This window comes from Danio rerio, chromosome 9 (genome assembly GCF_052040795.2).
Source record: "Danio rerio strain M-AB ecotype USA chromosome 9, GRCz13ab, whole genome shotgun sequence".
NCBI classification, from domain to species: Eukaryota; Metazoa; Chordata; class Actinopteri; order Cypriniformes; family Danionidae; genus Danio; species Danio rerio.
In genome coordinates, this window is record NC_141029.1 from 46451451 (window position 1) to 46468293 (window position 16843).

A 16843-nucleotide genomic window follows, 5' to 3' on the forward strand; every position below is an offset into this window, starting at 1 on the left:
TAATAATATAATAAACATAACATAACGTAATGTAACGTATCGTAACAATATAATATAACATAATATAATATAATATAATATAATATAATATAATATAATATAATATAATATAATATAATATAATATAATATAATATAATAATAACAGAGTAAAGTGACAACAATGTAATATATATAATGACAAAACTATGTAACGTAACAACGTTTAATATTATACAATACAATACATAACATAATTTATTATATTATAATATAATAAAATATAATGAACGTAACATAACATAACTTGCAAAACAATAACATGTGTAACAATAAAATATTTGAACCTTTTTTACCTTTGTTACCTCATTTATGATTTTAATAATTTCTTTTGAAATGAAATTTTCAATTCTACAACGAGGAGTGGCTCTTTGGCATAGTTTTGAAGATTGAATAAGAATTTTATGCAACAGACATTTTTCATATTACAAATAACCCTTTTAATAAATAAATAAATGTTGAATGATGGCTGATTCAGAGGATCTGTTTGCTCCTCATAAACGTCAATGCATCAAAGTTGTCTATGTGATGGACAGCAGATGTTATCTTAACTGGCCGATAGGATGTTACAGTACATGCAGGATGTGAAGTCATTGCAAACAAATAGTTGGAAAAGCCTCATTTCCAAAGCAATGCCTGCAAGATTCAATTCCCATGCAAGCTGATAATGTCAGCAGGGAGAAGAACCTCAAGAGAAACATCAGGGGTAAAAAACAAACCAAGCAAAAGAACAACAGAAGGAGAATCACACACAAAATGCATCCCAGGATAATTGAAATGCCAAAACTTTTAAAGTCACTACACCTGCTGTTTTCTAAAACATATTGAAACTGAAATAAAACAGAAATAGTAGATGTAAAATAAAGTGTGCAATTTACTAGTATTGGCAATAAGTGTGATATATTAAAAAGTAATGGTTATTGTGTTAGTTAAAGGTATTGCAATGCACTATTGGCTGTAAACAGGATATTTAAAGAAGAACAGTACACACATTTGCTAATATTGCACCGGTCTCACGTTTAATTTCTTTTATGTATACACTACCTGATGAAAGTCTTGTTGCTTATAAAGTTTTAGGAACAACAAATAATAATTTGACTTCTAGTTGATCATTTGGTATCAGAAGTGGCTTATATGAAAGGCAAATGCCTCTAGATTGCACTTATTTAACCAAAATAAAATATGATCAGGCTTTGATTTTTAATGATTCAGTTAGGACAGTAAGGTCTGACTTTGCTTAGACAAAAGTCTTGTCACTTAACAGAAATAATGTACAGTATAGAATATAAAGTCATGGCACAGTGGAAGAAGAATGCATATCGTGTATGACTCCCATTGAGCTTGGAGGACTGCATCCATACATCACTGCAATGACTCTAATAACTTATTAATAAAGTTATCTGGAATGGCAAAGAAACCACTATTGCGGGACTCCAAGAGCTCATCAAGCCTTGGATTCATCTTCAATGCCTCCTCCTTCATCTTACCTCAGACATGCTCAATAATGTTCATGTCTAGTGGCTGGGCTGGCCAATCCTGGAGTGCCTTGACTTCTTTGCTTTCAGGAACTTTGATGTGGAGGCTGAAATATGAGTAGGAGCGCTATCCTGTTGAAAAATTTCCCCTCTCCTGTGGTTTGTACAGTAATGTAATGGGCAGCACAAATGTCTTGATACAGTACCTCAGGCTGTCGATGTTGCCATCCACTTGCACGCCCTCATACCAAATGTAACCCCAAATGTTTATTTTTCTTTCACCAAACTTGACTGATTTTTTTGAAAATCATAGGTCCATGCTGGTTCCAATAGGTCTTCTGCAGTATTTGTGACGATTGGGATGAAGTTCAACAGATGATTCATCTGATAAAACTACCTTCTGCCACTTTTCCAAGTGATCAACTAGAAGTCAAGTTAATATTTGTTGCTCTTACAACTGAGATCGACGACAAGACTTTTGTCAGGAAGCGTACTCTGTACCATACAAGCAACACTCATAGTAAAACTTCCAAAATGTCCATAAATCTTACAAACTTGTAGAAAACCTCTTACATGGAAAAATTAATTCAACTATTGCTGCAGTTGAATGATAAGAAGAGAGAAATGTTTGGCTGATGAAATGTGAAGAGCTTAAACATACAATTGCATCATTCATGAGAATAATGTATAATTATACTGTAAAGGTGTAATGCTAATCAACAGAGCCTTTATCACTTATTGGATAAACTAAAAACAATGGCTCCTTTAGTCATTACTGGTGTCATGTATTAATTAAATCTTTTCAATTCTTGTTTATTTGTATAGCACTTTTACAATGTAGATTGTGTCAAAGCAGCTTAACATAGAAGTTCTAGTGAATTGAAACTGTGTCAGACCAGTTTTCAGAGTTGAATTCCAGTTAAGTTCAGTTCAGTTCAGTTCAGTTCAGTTCAGTTCAGTTCAGTTCAGTTCAGTTCAGTGTGGTTTAATTTTCACTGTTGAAAGTCCAAACACTAAAGAGCAAGTCCATTGATGCGCAGCTTCACAAGTACCAAAAGTCCCAAACAAGCTAAAACTAAAATAAAAAAGTAATTGGACTGAATTGAAACAAATGTATTTTTGTTTACGTGTGTGTACAGTAAACCTTAAATTCCTAACATTGTGGGGACCGAGTGTGCCCAAATGTAAATGTTGCCATTGTAGGGACACGTTTTGCTACCAAAGAGGGAAGTGGCTCATAAATAAAACAGAATGAAGTATTTTGAACATGTTAAAATGTAGATTGTTTGGGTTTAGGAGAGGGGAATATTTGTAAAGTATAAAAATCCTACAATGTACAAGGGTATGTGTGTAAATCCCTTTATACATTTCAAAAAGCTCAGTGACAATTCGATTCATTCATTAATTCATTCTCCATTGGGTTAGTCCCTTATTTATGAGGGGTCTCACCACAGCGGAATAACCAACCATGTCAGCATATTTTTACTCAGCAGATGCCCTTCCAGCCACAACCAAGTATTGGGAAACACCTATGCACACCCATTCACTCACACACACACAGTTGTTTAACCAATTCCCCTATAGCGCATGTCTCTGAACTGTGGGGGAAACCGGAGCACCTTGAGAAAACCCACGTAAACACGGGGAGAACATGCAAACTCCACACATAAATTGCCAACTGGTCCTGAACCACTGACCTCCTTGCTGTAAGGCGACAGTGCTAACCACTGAGCCATCGTGCCACCCCAAGTCTATTCAAAAAAGTATAATTTATTCATGTATAATTATTGAAAATTGACCAATGCATTTATAAAAATAAATTGGAAAAAAACCATGCCGTTCTTATGAAATATATTGTATAAATAAATTAAAAGAAGTTACATTTAAAATTTTGCATTGTATTTATCCAGCTAAAGAGCTTTTAGCGAGATTTAATTTGGATATTGATTATTATTCTTATTATTATATGATTTTTGTTGCATGGAAATGGAATCTATTGTCCATATGTTTTGTGATTGTATAAACACAAGGATTTTCTGGGTGGATGTGGAAAATTTTTCTTAGAAGGAAAACAAATATTGTATTCAAATTGCAAAATTTTGATATTTGCATTTATTATGTCAATACATGTAAAAGAAATGATTTTTTCTAGTAAAACTTATTATTATTATGGGAAAGTTTCATATCCATAAAAAAATGGACAGGATCAAAGCCAATTTTGTTCACTTTCTTTAAGAGAATAAGGGCTACTGTACAAGTTTGGAGAATATTGTTAATAAAAATTCAAAGAAGACTTGTAATATTAGATAATAGCAGATAATATAAGATGTTTAATTACTGAATGTTTTTTATGTACACTCTGGCATATATTTTTGTAAATTACTGTATAATACTCTATTTGTTGTAAAAAAAAAAAGTATAATTCATTCAATAACAAAAAGCTCAACTATAAAAACAGCTCAAAGCATTCAACCAAATCCCTCTGCATTTTATGTATTGTATGCATATACAGCACAGTATCACTATCGTATCAACATGTTAATACCAAACTCAACTGAAATCAATTGAGCTTTGCGTGAGAACTGCAATTTGTATGACGCACTTGTTGATATCCATGTAGCACACTCCAAATCCATCACTTATGAGATCCAAAACCAGTTAGTACCCTGAGTATTAGGTACACAGGCAGCTTGCTAGATTTTGAAACGGAGCCAGTATCTCCTAATGCTCAAGAATGCAAACCAGCTTTGAGACCGACATGCCTGACAAAAGCATGCAGAAGTACCTGTTGCACATCTGCTTCCGTTTTATATATGCAAAAAAAAATAGCAATTAGCAACCTGCTTGAAATAACAGAGCAATGCAATGAACCCCAGCTTAATGTTCTGCCTCTAATGACTGAGTAACCACATTAGACGGGGGCATTTAGTGAAGGGTATTTTGCTCCCATTCCTTTGAAATGCGCTCTGGCTGATAACAGAGCAAAAGCAGATAAGGTTGAAAGTGCCCCTGGGAATCAAAGTCATGCTTTAGATGCACTGTTTGCGAAGAGAGTTTGACTGAATGGACTTGGTTTTGTTGGTTGTACTTGTTTTTGATGGTCACCTCTAGATATTGTTGACTTTGCAACTACAGTTGAAGTCGATTTTGCAGTTGATTTTTAAAATTTCTAATAACTGATTTTTTTTTTACCATGATGACAGTACATAATATTTTACTAAATATTTTTCAAGACACTAGTATTTAGTTTAAAATGCTATTTAAAGGCTTAACTAGGTTAATTAGGCAAGTTAGTGTAATTAGGCAAGTCATTGAATAACGATGGTTTATTCTGTAGACTAGATAGAAAGAAATACTGCATAAGAGTAATAATATTGACCTTAAAATGGTTTAAAGTTAATTAAAAACTGCTTTTATTCTAGCCAAAATAAAACAAATACTTTATCCAGAAGAAAAAATATTGTAGCAAATATTGTGAAAAATTCCTTGCTCTGTTAAACATCATTTGGAATCAAAAGTTTTGTTAAAATGCTCAACAGATGTTTACTCCATCACTATTGCAAGCAAAATAAACAGCATTTATTGAGAAGATGTTCTGTTGACCTTTGTTCGATCACATACTGTATGAGTTCAAGTGCTATGATAATAACTTTGGGCTTGACTGTATGTACTTTTTACCATAAGGTCCACACCAGAGGACAGAGTAAAGGTACCCAGGACCTATGATTTCTACAATTACTTTAACCCTGGGTGTAGTGAATCCTGTATGTGATATAAAGTTAAAGTCTCAATTATTAGCCCCTGTATATTTATTATCCCAATTTCTGTTTAATGGAGAGAACATTTTTCAACACATTTCCAAATATAACAGTTTTAATAACTCATCTCTAATAACTGATTGATTTTATCTTTGTCATGATGACAGTAAATAATATTTTACTAGATATTTTTAAGACACTTCTATACAGCTTATAGTGAAATTCATTCATTCATTCATTCTCTTATCGGCTTAGTCTCTTTATTAATCCAGGGTTGCCACAGGGGAATGAACTGCCAACTTATCCAGCAAGTTTTTACGCAGTAGATGCCTTTCCAGCCCCAACCCATCTCTGGGAAACATCCACACACACATTCACACACTACGGACAATTTAGCTTACTCAATTCACCTGTACTTTATGTCTTTGGACTGTGGGGGAAACCGGAGCACCTGGAGGAAACCCACGCGAACGCAGGGAGAACATGCAAACTCCACATAGAAACGCCAACTGAGCCGAGGCTTGAACCAGCGACCCAGCAACCTTCTTGCTGTGAGGCGACAGCACTACCTACTGCGCCACTGCTTCGCCCTAGAGTGACATTCAAAAGCTTAATCAGGTTAAGTAGTTTAACTTATTAACATATACAATCAAGTCCAAATTTATTCATACCCTTGCAGATTCTGACTTAAAATTGTTGTTAAAATGTAAATAAAAGCAGAGAAGTGTATATATTTTTCCCCACAATGATTCCTCTTGTAGATCATGTTATTATCTTTTGGGTAAAAAAAAAATTCTGGTGTAAAAAAAGCTGGTTCAATAGAAGAAACTTTATATTATAATTTGCCTGGAGTATGAACATTTTCTGGCATGACTGTAGATGCATTATTTACACTCTGAAAATGCTGTCTACATTCATTCATTTTCCTTAGTCCCTTTATTCATCAGGAGTCGCCACAGCGGAATCACCAACTTATCCAGCATATGTTTTACACAGTGGATGCCCTTCTAGCAGCAACCCAGTACTGGGAAACTTCCATACACTCTCATTCACCGACGTAGTTTATTCAATTCACCTATACTGCATGTTTTTGGACTGTGGGGGATATATATATATATATATATATATATATATATATATATATATATATATATATATATATATATATATATATATATATATATATATATATATATATATCACACGAGTAGAAGTGTATTGTGGTTGTATACAAGCTTGCTGAACAAGATCTGCTAACACTGATAAACTAAAATTACTGAAACTAAATACATTAAAACAACAATAATTTCAACAACTTAAAACTTAACTAAAATTGACAAACCACTAATAAAACTAGATAAAAATAACAAAAACAATTAATAAAACAAACTAAAACTAACAAAACCATTAATATTTAATTGACATGGACATCACAATTACAATGGACAACCAAATGCATTTGTTAGAGTGTTTTAGCAAACTTGCTAATTCCCAACAACTGTCCATAGGAAGCTTGACAAAATGGAAATATAATAAATACATATACACAACATAATAATTCTTTACATAAAATTACTGAGGGCAAAAGCAAAACTAAAACAAACTAAAACTAACAAAACCAATAATAAAACTAACTAAAACTATCAAAACCAATAATAAAACAAACAAAAACTAACAAAACCATTAATAAAACTAACTAAAACCAATAAGAAAACAAATTAAACAAACTAACAACAACAAAAACATTGATAAAACAAACTAAAACTAACAAAAACATTAATAAAACAAATTAAACAAATTAAAAAGCACAAAAAACATTAATAAAACAAACTAAAATGAACAAAAAACATTAATAAAACAAATTAAACAAATTAAAAACCACAAAAAACATTAATTAAACAAATTAAGCAAACAAAAAAACATTACTAAAGCAAACTAAAACTAACAAAAACATTAATAAAACAAATTAAACAAATTAAAAACCACAAAAACATTAATAAAACAAATGAAGCAAACAAAAAACATTAATAAAGCAAACTAAAATTAACAAAAACATTAATAAAACAAATTAAACAAATTAAAAACCACAAAACTATTTATGAAACAAACTAAAACTAACAAAAACAATAATAAAACAAATTAAATAAATTAAAAATTACAAAAACCCTTAAAAAACAAACTAAAACAAACAAAAACCAATGATTAAACAAATTAAACAAACTAAAATCAACAAAAAAACTAATAAGACAAACTAAAACTAACTAAAAACCATTAACAATACAAACAAATTAACAAAAACATTGATAAAACAAACTAAAACCAAACTGAAATTTACAGCAAACTTAAAAACAGTATTGAAATAAAAACCAAATTAAAAAATGCAAAACTATAATAACCTTGGCTGATCTCTTCAAAAATCCACAAATCTGAGTTAATCATCAGGTAAAACAGCCCAAATGCTCAATCTGATCTTCATTCCACCTCGCTGCTCTCTAGAAACAGCAACACATGCTAAAGCACCACAAAAGAAACTTGAAGCATAAAGCACAAGACCACAAACTCTGCGACTTCAAAACAAAAGTTCCCTTTAAACCCGAGCGACATGGAAGTCAAAGGTCAATCCCCCTCACACACTCTTACCTGAAGATAGGTCTATGGAGAAGCTTTCTTTTGATGGTCACATCCTCATCCATTTAAGAGCACAAGTCCAGGCTTCAGTCAGACTGTCCCTAACTGCTGTGAGCTCTGCCTGATTTCCAGCCTCGCTCTCCTCTTTCTCTCTCACCGACGGCCCAGTGCAAAAGGCCACGGAGGCCACATCACAGAAAACGCTCGGGCAAACACCAAACGCTAAACTTGGAGAGAGCCGGAGCTCCTGCACCAGCGCTGAACTCTTATCTCTCTCTGTCCCACATGCAAAAAAAAAAAAAAAGACAGAGCTAAACGACTGCCTCCTCTCAGAGTCATGTCCCATACAGGCGCTCTGCCTTCCAGAAAAGCTGTCAAGCATGCAAATTAATGCTGGCGGACAGGGTCTGGTCCAAAAACCAAAAAAATTAAAAATGGGCTGGACCCACGTCAGGAAACAGTAATTATATCACAGCCTGGATTGCGTTTATAGTGTGATGTGTGGACAAAGTTATGCGATGCAGAGTGGGATCTTGTTTTGGAGGTGTGCGCTTAAAAATAATCAGATTTCCTTATGTTTTGGTGCACTTTGCAAATGTAGTGTGTTTTTAATTTTTTTAATTAAAACAACTTCTCCAGATGTGCATTGTGAGCTCTTGAGATGTGGTATAATGGGAAATGTGAGCACAAGTGGCTGATGCTGATCTGATTTGAAAATCAAGAAGTAGATTTGTTCAGTTGATCTCATCTGAGTGATTTAAGACCAAAAAACTTTTGGGGTTAATTTTTTTTCTCTGATTCTAAAAATATTATAGGAAATATTGTGAAATTTCCTTACTCTGTTAAACATGGGAAATATTTGAAAAAAATAAAAATAAAATAAAAATAAAATATATATACACACATGTATACACACACACATATATATACATGCATACATATACACATATACACACACACACATATATATTTATATATATATATATATATATATATATATATATATATATATATATATATATATATATATATATATATATATATATATATATATATACACAGTTGAAGTCAGAATTATTAGCCCCCTTTGAATTGTTTTTCCTTTGTAAATATTTCCCAAATGATGTTTAACTAAGCAAGGAAATTTTCACAGTATGTCTGATAATATTTTATCTTCTTGAGAAAGTTTTATTTGATTTATTTTGGCTAGAATGAAAGCGTTTTTATTTTTTCTAAAACCATTTTAGTGTCAAAATGATCAGCCCCTTTAAGCTATATTTTGTTTCGATAGTCTCCAGAACAAAACATTGTTATATAATAACTTGCCTTATTACCATAACCTGCCTAGTTAACCTAATTAACCTAGTTAAGCCTTTAAATGTCACTTTAAGCTGTATAGAAGTGTCTTGAAAAATATATAGTCAAATATTATTTACTGTCATCATGACAAAGATAAAATAATTCAGTTATTAGAAATGAGTTATTAAAACTATTATGTTTAGAAATGTGTTTTAGAAAAATCTTCTCTCAGTTAAACATAAATTGGGGGAAAAATAAACAGGGGGGCTAATAATTCTGACTTTAACTGTATATATAATTTAATAATTTTAACTTCAACTGTATATAATAATAATTTAACAGAATTGTGATTAGCAGACACAACAGAAAATCTGATGCAGATCTTTGGAGGTAGTTGTATTGTATTTAATGGTTGTGTGTCTGCAAGATATTTTTATGGTTGCAAGGAATGTGTTTCCATCAAGTTTCCACAAAGCGAGAGAATGACAATGGCAGGACAAAAACAGATAATAAAGAATTAAAAAAAAAAAAAAAAAAAGAAAATAGCGAATTTAAAAGAACATACAAATTGACAAATGTACTTTACACACAAAACTACCCTAGATGCTAAAATTTATCATTCTAAGCTTTCTACAACTTTCTGACATTTGACATTTAGTATATTGGTAAATCTGAGAACAGTCTGAATCACACCTGAATTTCACAAAGAGACACACAAGAGAAGTGAGGCCATTTTATTTTAAGGATAAACATCTAAGAAGACACATGTCTGTTTTATCCCATAACAACTATATACTTTTACTATGCACCATAGTACCACTATATATACCACAGAAATCTTTCATCAGAACTCAGAGTGCACAAATAAATACGAACTTCAAAACAGAGACAAAGTAATTCTTTTATTTACTTAACATACTTAACATTTTAGTGGAGTGCACTTGACAAAGTTATAGGCAGTAAAGCCCTTACAAACAAAAAAACAACACATCACATTTGGATCACACGTGGGACTTGTAGTTTTCAAGATCACTTAATTCTCTTAAATTACACCAAGAAAAGGTTTCATGTGTTTTTCATGTCCATGCATGTTTGACAGGTGATTTTAAAATGGGAAACAGTTTTAAATGTTTGCATTTCAACAGCTATTACAATTACTTTATTTTCTGATGGACATTACAGTTATGAAATTTTTACAGACATTTTCTGCATTTGTCAAAAAGAAAATAATAATAACTATAATTATAAATAGGGTATGTTTACCTACATACAATATGTTTTTATATGAAGAATTTTTTTTACTTTTATTCGTTTAAGTACTTTTATTCATTTTAGTTTTGTTCATTTACTTTATTCATTAACCATTTGTGTGGTTTTGGGATTTGTGTCTGTTAAAACTATCATTTTACTGTTATTACTAATAGGTTACCACAAGAGTTAATGTAAGCTATGCAAACACTAAAGTTTGCTTTGGTCGACTCTGAACGTGTTCTGCTAACTCTGATAAACAAAAATTACTGAAACTAAACACTCAAAAAACAAACAGAAACATGTTTACAACTTTAAAACCAAACTAAAACTAAAAAAAGCATTAATAAAACAAACCAAATCTAACAAAAACATTAATAAAACAAACTAAAACAAACAAAAAAATCCTTAATAAAACAAATTAAAACTAACAAAAAACATTAATTACAAAACTAAAACAAAAACCATAAATAAAACAAACTGAAACTAACAAAACCATTAATAAAATTAAACTAAAACTAACAAAAACCATAAATAAAATTAAACTAAAACTAACAAAACCATTAATAAAAACAAACTGAAAATAACAAAACCATTAATAAAACAAAATAAAACAAACAAAAACCATTGATAAAATAAACTAAAATTACCGAAAACCAATAATAAAATAAACTAAAACTAATGAAAACATCAATAAAACAAACTAAAACAAACTAAAAATAACAAAAAAACAATAATAACAAACTTAATTAAAACTAACAAAACCATTAATAAAATAACAAAAATAACAAAAAAACAAAAATAACAAAAAAAAAATTAAAAACAAACTTAAACTAACAAAAACCATAGATTAAACAAACTTAAACTAACAAATTCATTGATAAAATAAACTAAAAATAACAAAAAAAAAACATTAATAACAAACAAAAACTAACAAAACCATTAATAAAACAAACTAAAACTAACAAAAATTATTAATAAAATAAACTAAACTAACGAAAACTATTAATAAACTAAAACTACTGAAAATTATTAATACAGCAAACTAAAACAAAACTAAAATTTACAGCAACCTTAAACACAGTACTGAAATATTTTTCTACAACTTTCTTATATACTGCAATAATTGATTTTTGATTGGCATATTAGCAAATCGAGGGATCCCTTTTAAAACTCAGAAAGAGACAAGCGAGTCTGCTGAGGTCATTTTCTGAGGAAACACACAGGAAGATCTCATTTAAATTCCATTTCATTTTACCACAGGAATTTAAGCTAAAGCACCACTAAAACCAGCGTCCTACAGTCACAGGGACTAAACAAGGTGTCCTGACAAAAAAATAAACCATTCAAAATTTAAACTTGGTTTCGTTTAAAGAACAAAATGGACGAAGTTATGCAAAGCGGAGTGCGTTTGTGCTTTGAAGATTTAAGTTTAAAATAATCATGTTATGGCAAATATGATTTTAATTCATCTTTTGCTGTATTTGGCAAACATACTGTAACTTTTAAACAGTTTAATGCAAGCTCAAATAAAACACAAAATGCTGATCTGGTATTGTGAAACATTGTCTGCAAGTGGAAAGACAAACTGACTTGAAGCTTGTTGCATCATGCCTGGTTTGGACGCAGTCAAAGGGTCAGGGAGAGAGTGGAAAATTGTCATGGAAAACTAAATACTGACTGTTTTTGGCACTGCTAAAACTTTGCTAACATTATAAGTAGACCTGAGGGAGAACATGAAATGATAAGAAGAGCAGAAGACAAGAAAGATATGACCTCTTCAGAGGAGTCTCTCGTGGTTTAATCAAAAGCAACTTTGGCTCTTTAGCCGGAGGAGTGGAGCCGTGAAGAGCTCACTGATGACTCAGGAACGCTTATAAACACTAATGTGATCTTCAGGAGAGAGTGTCAATCTCACAGACTAACAGATGGACATGCATCAAGAGGAAAAAACAACATTGCTGGCGAATACGTTCTCCCCTGGATCGTTAAATCCATCTTTAATAAGAAGTTAGTGTGTCAACTGTTCAAAATATGCAGTATTGAGTACCTGAAAATGCAACCTTCACTAAAAGTCGCACCTACACTGTAAAAAAAATATTCGTAAAGTTACAGTTTTCTATATTTTGTGAGTCATGTTTTTATTTTTCCCAGTTTATTTATGCTTTTGAATTGCAGCTTGATCTTTCTTCAACAGTTAATAGTGATATATTGTCTGGTTTGGTGTTGTGTATCGAAGACTTTAGAATACACAAGACATGTCACTCGTAGAGTTTTGAATGGGGAAAAGTGTAGTGGTCAATATGCCGAATATGGCCCCACCTACTAGTACAGAAGCCAATAATCGATCACTATAGACCAGTGGTGGGCAAACTTTTTAGACCCGATGGCCACATCAAGTTTTTTTAAACCAACTGAAGGGCCACATGTCAAACTCTTCAAAAAATAACTTATTTATAGTGGCAGTATGCATGGAATATATAATATTGGACAGAAACATGTCACATTAACACAAAACTGATTTTTTAAATATTTGTAGGTCAAATTTACAAGTCAAATTAATTTGCACTGCTATTTATGTTTACTTATCAATCATCATAAAACAATAAAATAATCATTTATGAAATATAATAATAATAATGTAATAGATTTTACAGAGAATAGAAAAGATAGTCTAAGAGAAAAAATCTCATATTATTAACACTAAAAATAATTCTTAAAAATTACTATTCAGTCAAATTTATCAATCTAATTTGCACTGCTTTTAGAAAATACAGATCAATCATCATAAAACTTAATAAAACCACAAATCTTTGATAAAGGAACTTTTTAAAGTGGATGTATGCATGGAAAATATATTCTATGACAAAAATTAACACATTAATCAGCAATTATTATATAATTTAAGTCAAATTCACAACAATCTCATTTAAGCTTTTATGAATATGCTCATATCAAGCATAAAACTATGAGATAAAACGGAAGAAGATTCTCCGTCTTTGTTATTCTAAGTCATGTTATTATGAGTGTGTTGATGTGAACAATGAGCCTGGTCCCCTCTCTTAGCAAGGGTGTCAAAGTCTGGAGTCTGCTACTGCAAAAATGCGAGGCGCGCAGGGCGCATAAGCAGCGCGCAAAACCCTCTCGGCGGTCAGTAAAAAATTTAAAATAGGTGCCTCTAATGCGTGTTCGGTGTGATCAGCCCCTTAGGTTGTAGTCTTTAAAAACAGCAATACTTTCTTGGCATATTAAACATCAAGCTTTCTGTCTGATAATGGTAAAGAAGTATTTTGTTGTCCATTCTTCCTTAAACACACGACATTCAGAGTCAATCTTTCAGTCATTTACGGTCGAGTGCATTTTAATTTCCGAGAGTGTGTTTTACTGGTTGTACTAACTGTACCGCGTGCAATACTGCCATCACATTAAATTCACTTGTAATTGCATCATTTATTTACTATTTATGAAACCAAACCGTTACTCAGAGGCAGCCTTTTAAAAACTCCCTCGCGGGCCGAATGAAAGTGTTCAGCGGGCCGCAGTTTGCCCACCTTTGCTATAGACTGACGTTTCTCCTGGGGGAAGCTCAGATCAGACATGTGCTTTTACGACAGATTGGTGGTCAACAAACACATTGGAATCTCAAACATGTCACATGACAGCAGCAACTACTTAAGTGGCTGTTATTTCTGGAGGAGATTCTCCACCAAGACCAAGTTGTAGATTACTTCAGAAGAGCAGCGCGATCAGACGTTTATTATCCAGAGGATGATAACGTGTAGAATGGCCATAAATGAGGTTGGTGTCGTGATCTCGTTCCTTTCGAGTGCACATGTGCATTAGCTTGGGCACCCTGAAAATATGCAGATTTTGTTTGATTTGAAAATTTAGAAACTAAACTTACGAGACAGTTGTTGTTGTTTCATTTTATTGGTGATTCCAAATATGTAATGTAATCGTAAGCTTGGCAAAGAGTTTTGGAGAATTTAAGATATCAGATAAAATTCATATAGAATTATCAAGCATACTGCCCGGGAGGCGTTTCCAAGATGGCCACTAAGTGAAATGGCCTGCCTTAAAGCAGTGGTGTCAAAATCAGTTCCTGGAGGGACACAGCTCTGCAGATTTTAGCTCCAACTCACACCTTCCAAATAGTCTCTAGTAGTTTTGATCACTTTGATTAGCTGGATTAGCTGTGCTTCATTAGGGTTGAAGCAAAATTGTGCCGAGTGCAGCCCTTCATGAATCGAGTATAAGACCCATGCCTTAAAGCAGAGGTGACCAAACTCGGTCCTGGAGGGTCAGTGTCCTGGAGAGTGTAGCTCCAACCCTAATCAAACACACCTGAACCACCTAATCAAGCTCTTACTAGATATACTAAAAACTCCCTGCACTCTAAAAAAATAACTCAAGAGGTCTGTTACAACTACATATTTTAATAAATTTTTGTAACTTAAAATATTCTAAAATGCTGATAAGATTAAAACTTTTAAATTACCAGAATAATTTCATTAAGTTTTTAAAACAGGAAAATATTGATTACATCAATTAAAAAAGCAGCTAATATAAAGGTAAATATAACTGTCAGTTACTTTAAAACAATATTTAGCTTGTAGCAAACTAAAGAAATTGGGTTGATAACTCACACTAATGGAGTTGTTTTGTATTTTTAAGTCCACACACTGATGTTTTTTTTTTTTTTTTTTTAAACTGATAATATGGGACAGTACATGTTTTTGTTTTGTAAAACAATGAAAACCTGTGGTTAAATACAAATAAAAAACTACTGAAAAACAAAAATGTTAAATGTATTTCTTACAAGCATAAACATTAAATCTGAAAACAAACAAAAAAAATTCTAACAATTTCGGCTACTTAATTTAGTTGAGGTTCTAAACTTGAAAATGTGCATGTAATTAATTACATAACACAGGATTTGTTTTCAATTTTAAAATAAAAAACTAATTTAAAAAAATTGAGAACTTTTAAGGTTTTGCTATGTAAAATGCCTCTGATTGAAGAGGAAACGATTTGGCTAACATAATAAAGTTTGTTGTCTGAACTTCATTTTGTTGTATGTTGTCATAACTTCAATATATTAATGCAAACTGTTGCATTAATTTTGTTTGTTTTGTCTAAACAATATTTTTTTTAGAGTGTGGCAGGTGTGATAAAGCAGGTTGGAACTAAACTCAGCAAGACACCGGCCCTCCAGAACCGAGTGACACCCCTGCCTTAAAGGGACTTTGTGTATATTATGGTACAAAAAACTTTTAATAAACAGTGTGCAGTGTTGGTGGTGCTCCAGAAACATGGTTGAGAAACACAGTTCTAGACTATTAAAATGTTCTTTACCCTTTGTATTATCAAAAATAATCACACAGTAAAAAAAAATTGCCTCTTCATTTTTTTTTGTTAAATCGAGTCAACCTTTCCAGACATCTTAACTTACATCAGTCAAGCTGACTAAAAATATTAAGTTCAACATTAACTAAAAAAAAAACAATAAAATCTGATTAACATATTGAATTTTTTTTGTTTAAATTAGTATTTGTTATTACTTTGTCAATTTTTTACATGTACATTTTATGTTTAATAAACACCATAATATTTAATTGGATGTCCTAGATAAATTTGGATCTACACTGTAAAATCAAACAGTCAACTTTATCAAATTGAAATGGGTGTAGTTAACTCAAAATTGACTGAAAGTTAGTTCTATTCATTTGAAAAGAGTTTTGAACTCGGTGTTAAAAGTAATGAGTTAATTAAATACCTTATTACTTCTTCTTAAATGGAGTAAGATCACAGTACTCGTATAGATTAGTTTAACTCAAATGGTTTGTAGCAATCAGTTTCCTCAAACAGTTTGAGTTGCCTTAACTTATTGGGTTTTACAGTACTCAGTTGGTTTAAGTTCTCTTCATTTATTGGGTTTTACTGTGCTCAAATTGCTTCGTTTACTCAAATTGATTAAGTTCACAATACTCAAGATTAGTTTTTGAACTTAAATGGTTTGTTGCAATCGGTTTCCGCAAACAGTTTGAGTTACCTTAACTTTTGGGTTTTACAGTGTAGATAATGTGGTGAATATTTATTATTTACATATGAATATCCTCAATACACTAAATAACACTTCCTGAAAAAATGCAAAAATAAACCTTGTGTCCACCATGGATCTTATTCTTCCCGACAACAAACGAATGCTACATAAGGGTATAGAACAATTTCAGTAGCATATAAAGGCAGCATAAGACAGTTTAAACAAGTGGTGCTCGCTGCAGAGCCATTTGAGGAGAGGTGAGCTCCAGCGAGGGGGAGCTTAAGCTTGAGCTCCACCTTTTTTGCACTTCTTCTACGAGTGATGTCACTGGGGGTAGGGTTAGGGGTGGGGTTG

At 31.9% G+C, this 16843-nt stretch overlaps 1 protein-coding gene across 4 annotated transcripts in view; it reads right to left on the bottom strand.

Annotated features, from left to right (window-relative positions):
* Window positions 1-16843, bottom strand: part of pde1a (phosphodiesterase 1A, calmodulin-dependent) — a 259650-nt gene that overhangs the window by 78205 nt on the left and 164602 nt on the right. Inside the window, exon 2 of one of the 4 annotated variants that reach the window (XM_087268395.1) lies at window positions 7912-8175. The exons of the other annotated variants lie outside the window; for them this stretch is intronic. Within the exon in view, the coding sequence (XP_087124521.1) occupies window positions 7912-7964 (53 nt within the window). The 5' untranslated portion in view covers window positions 7965-8175. The remainder of the gene's footprint in view (window positions 1-7911; window positions 8176-16843) is intronic. 4 annotated transcript variants of the gene reach the window in all.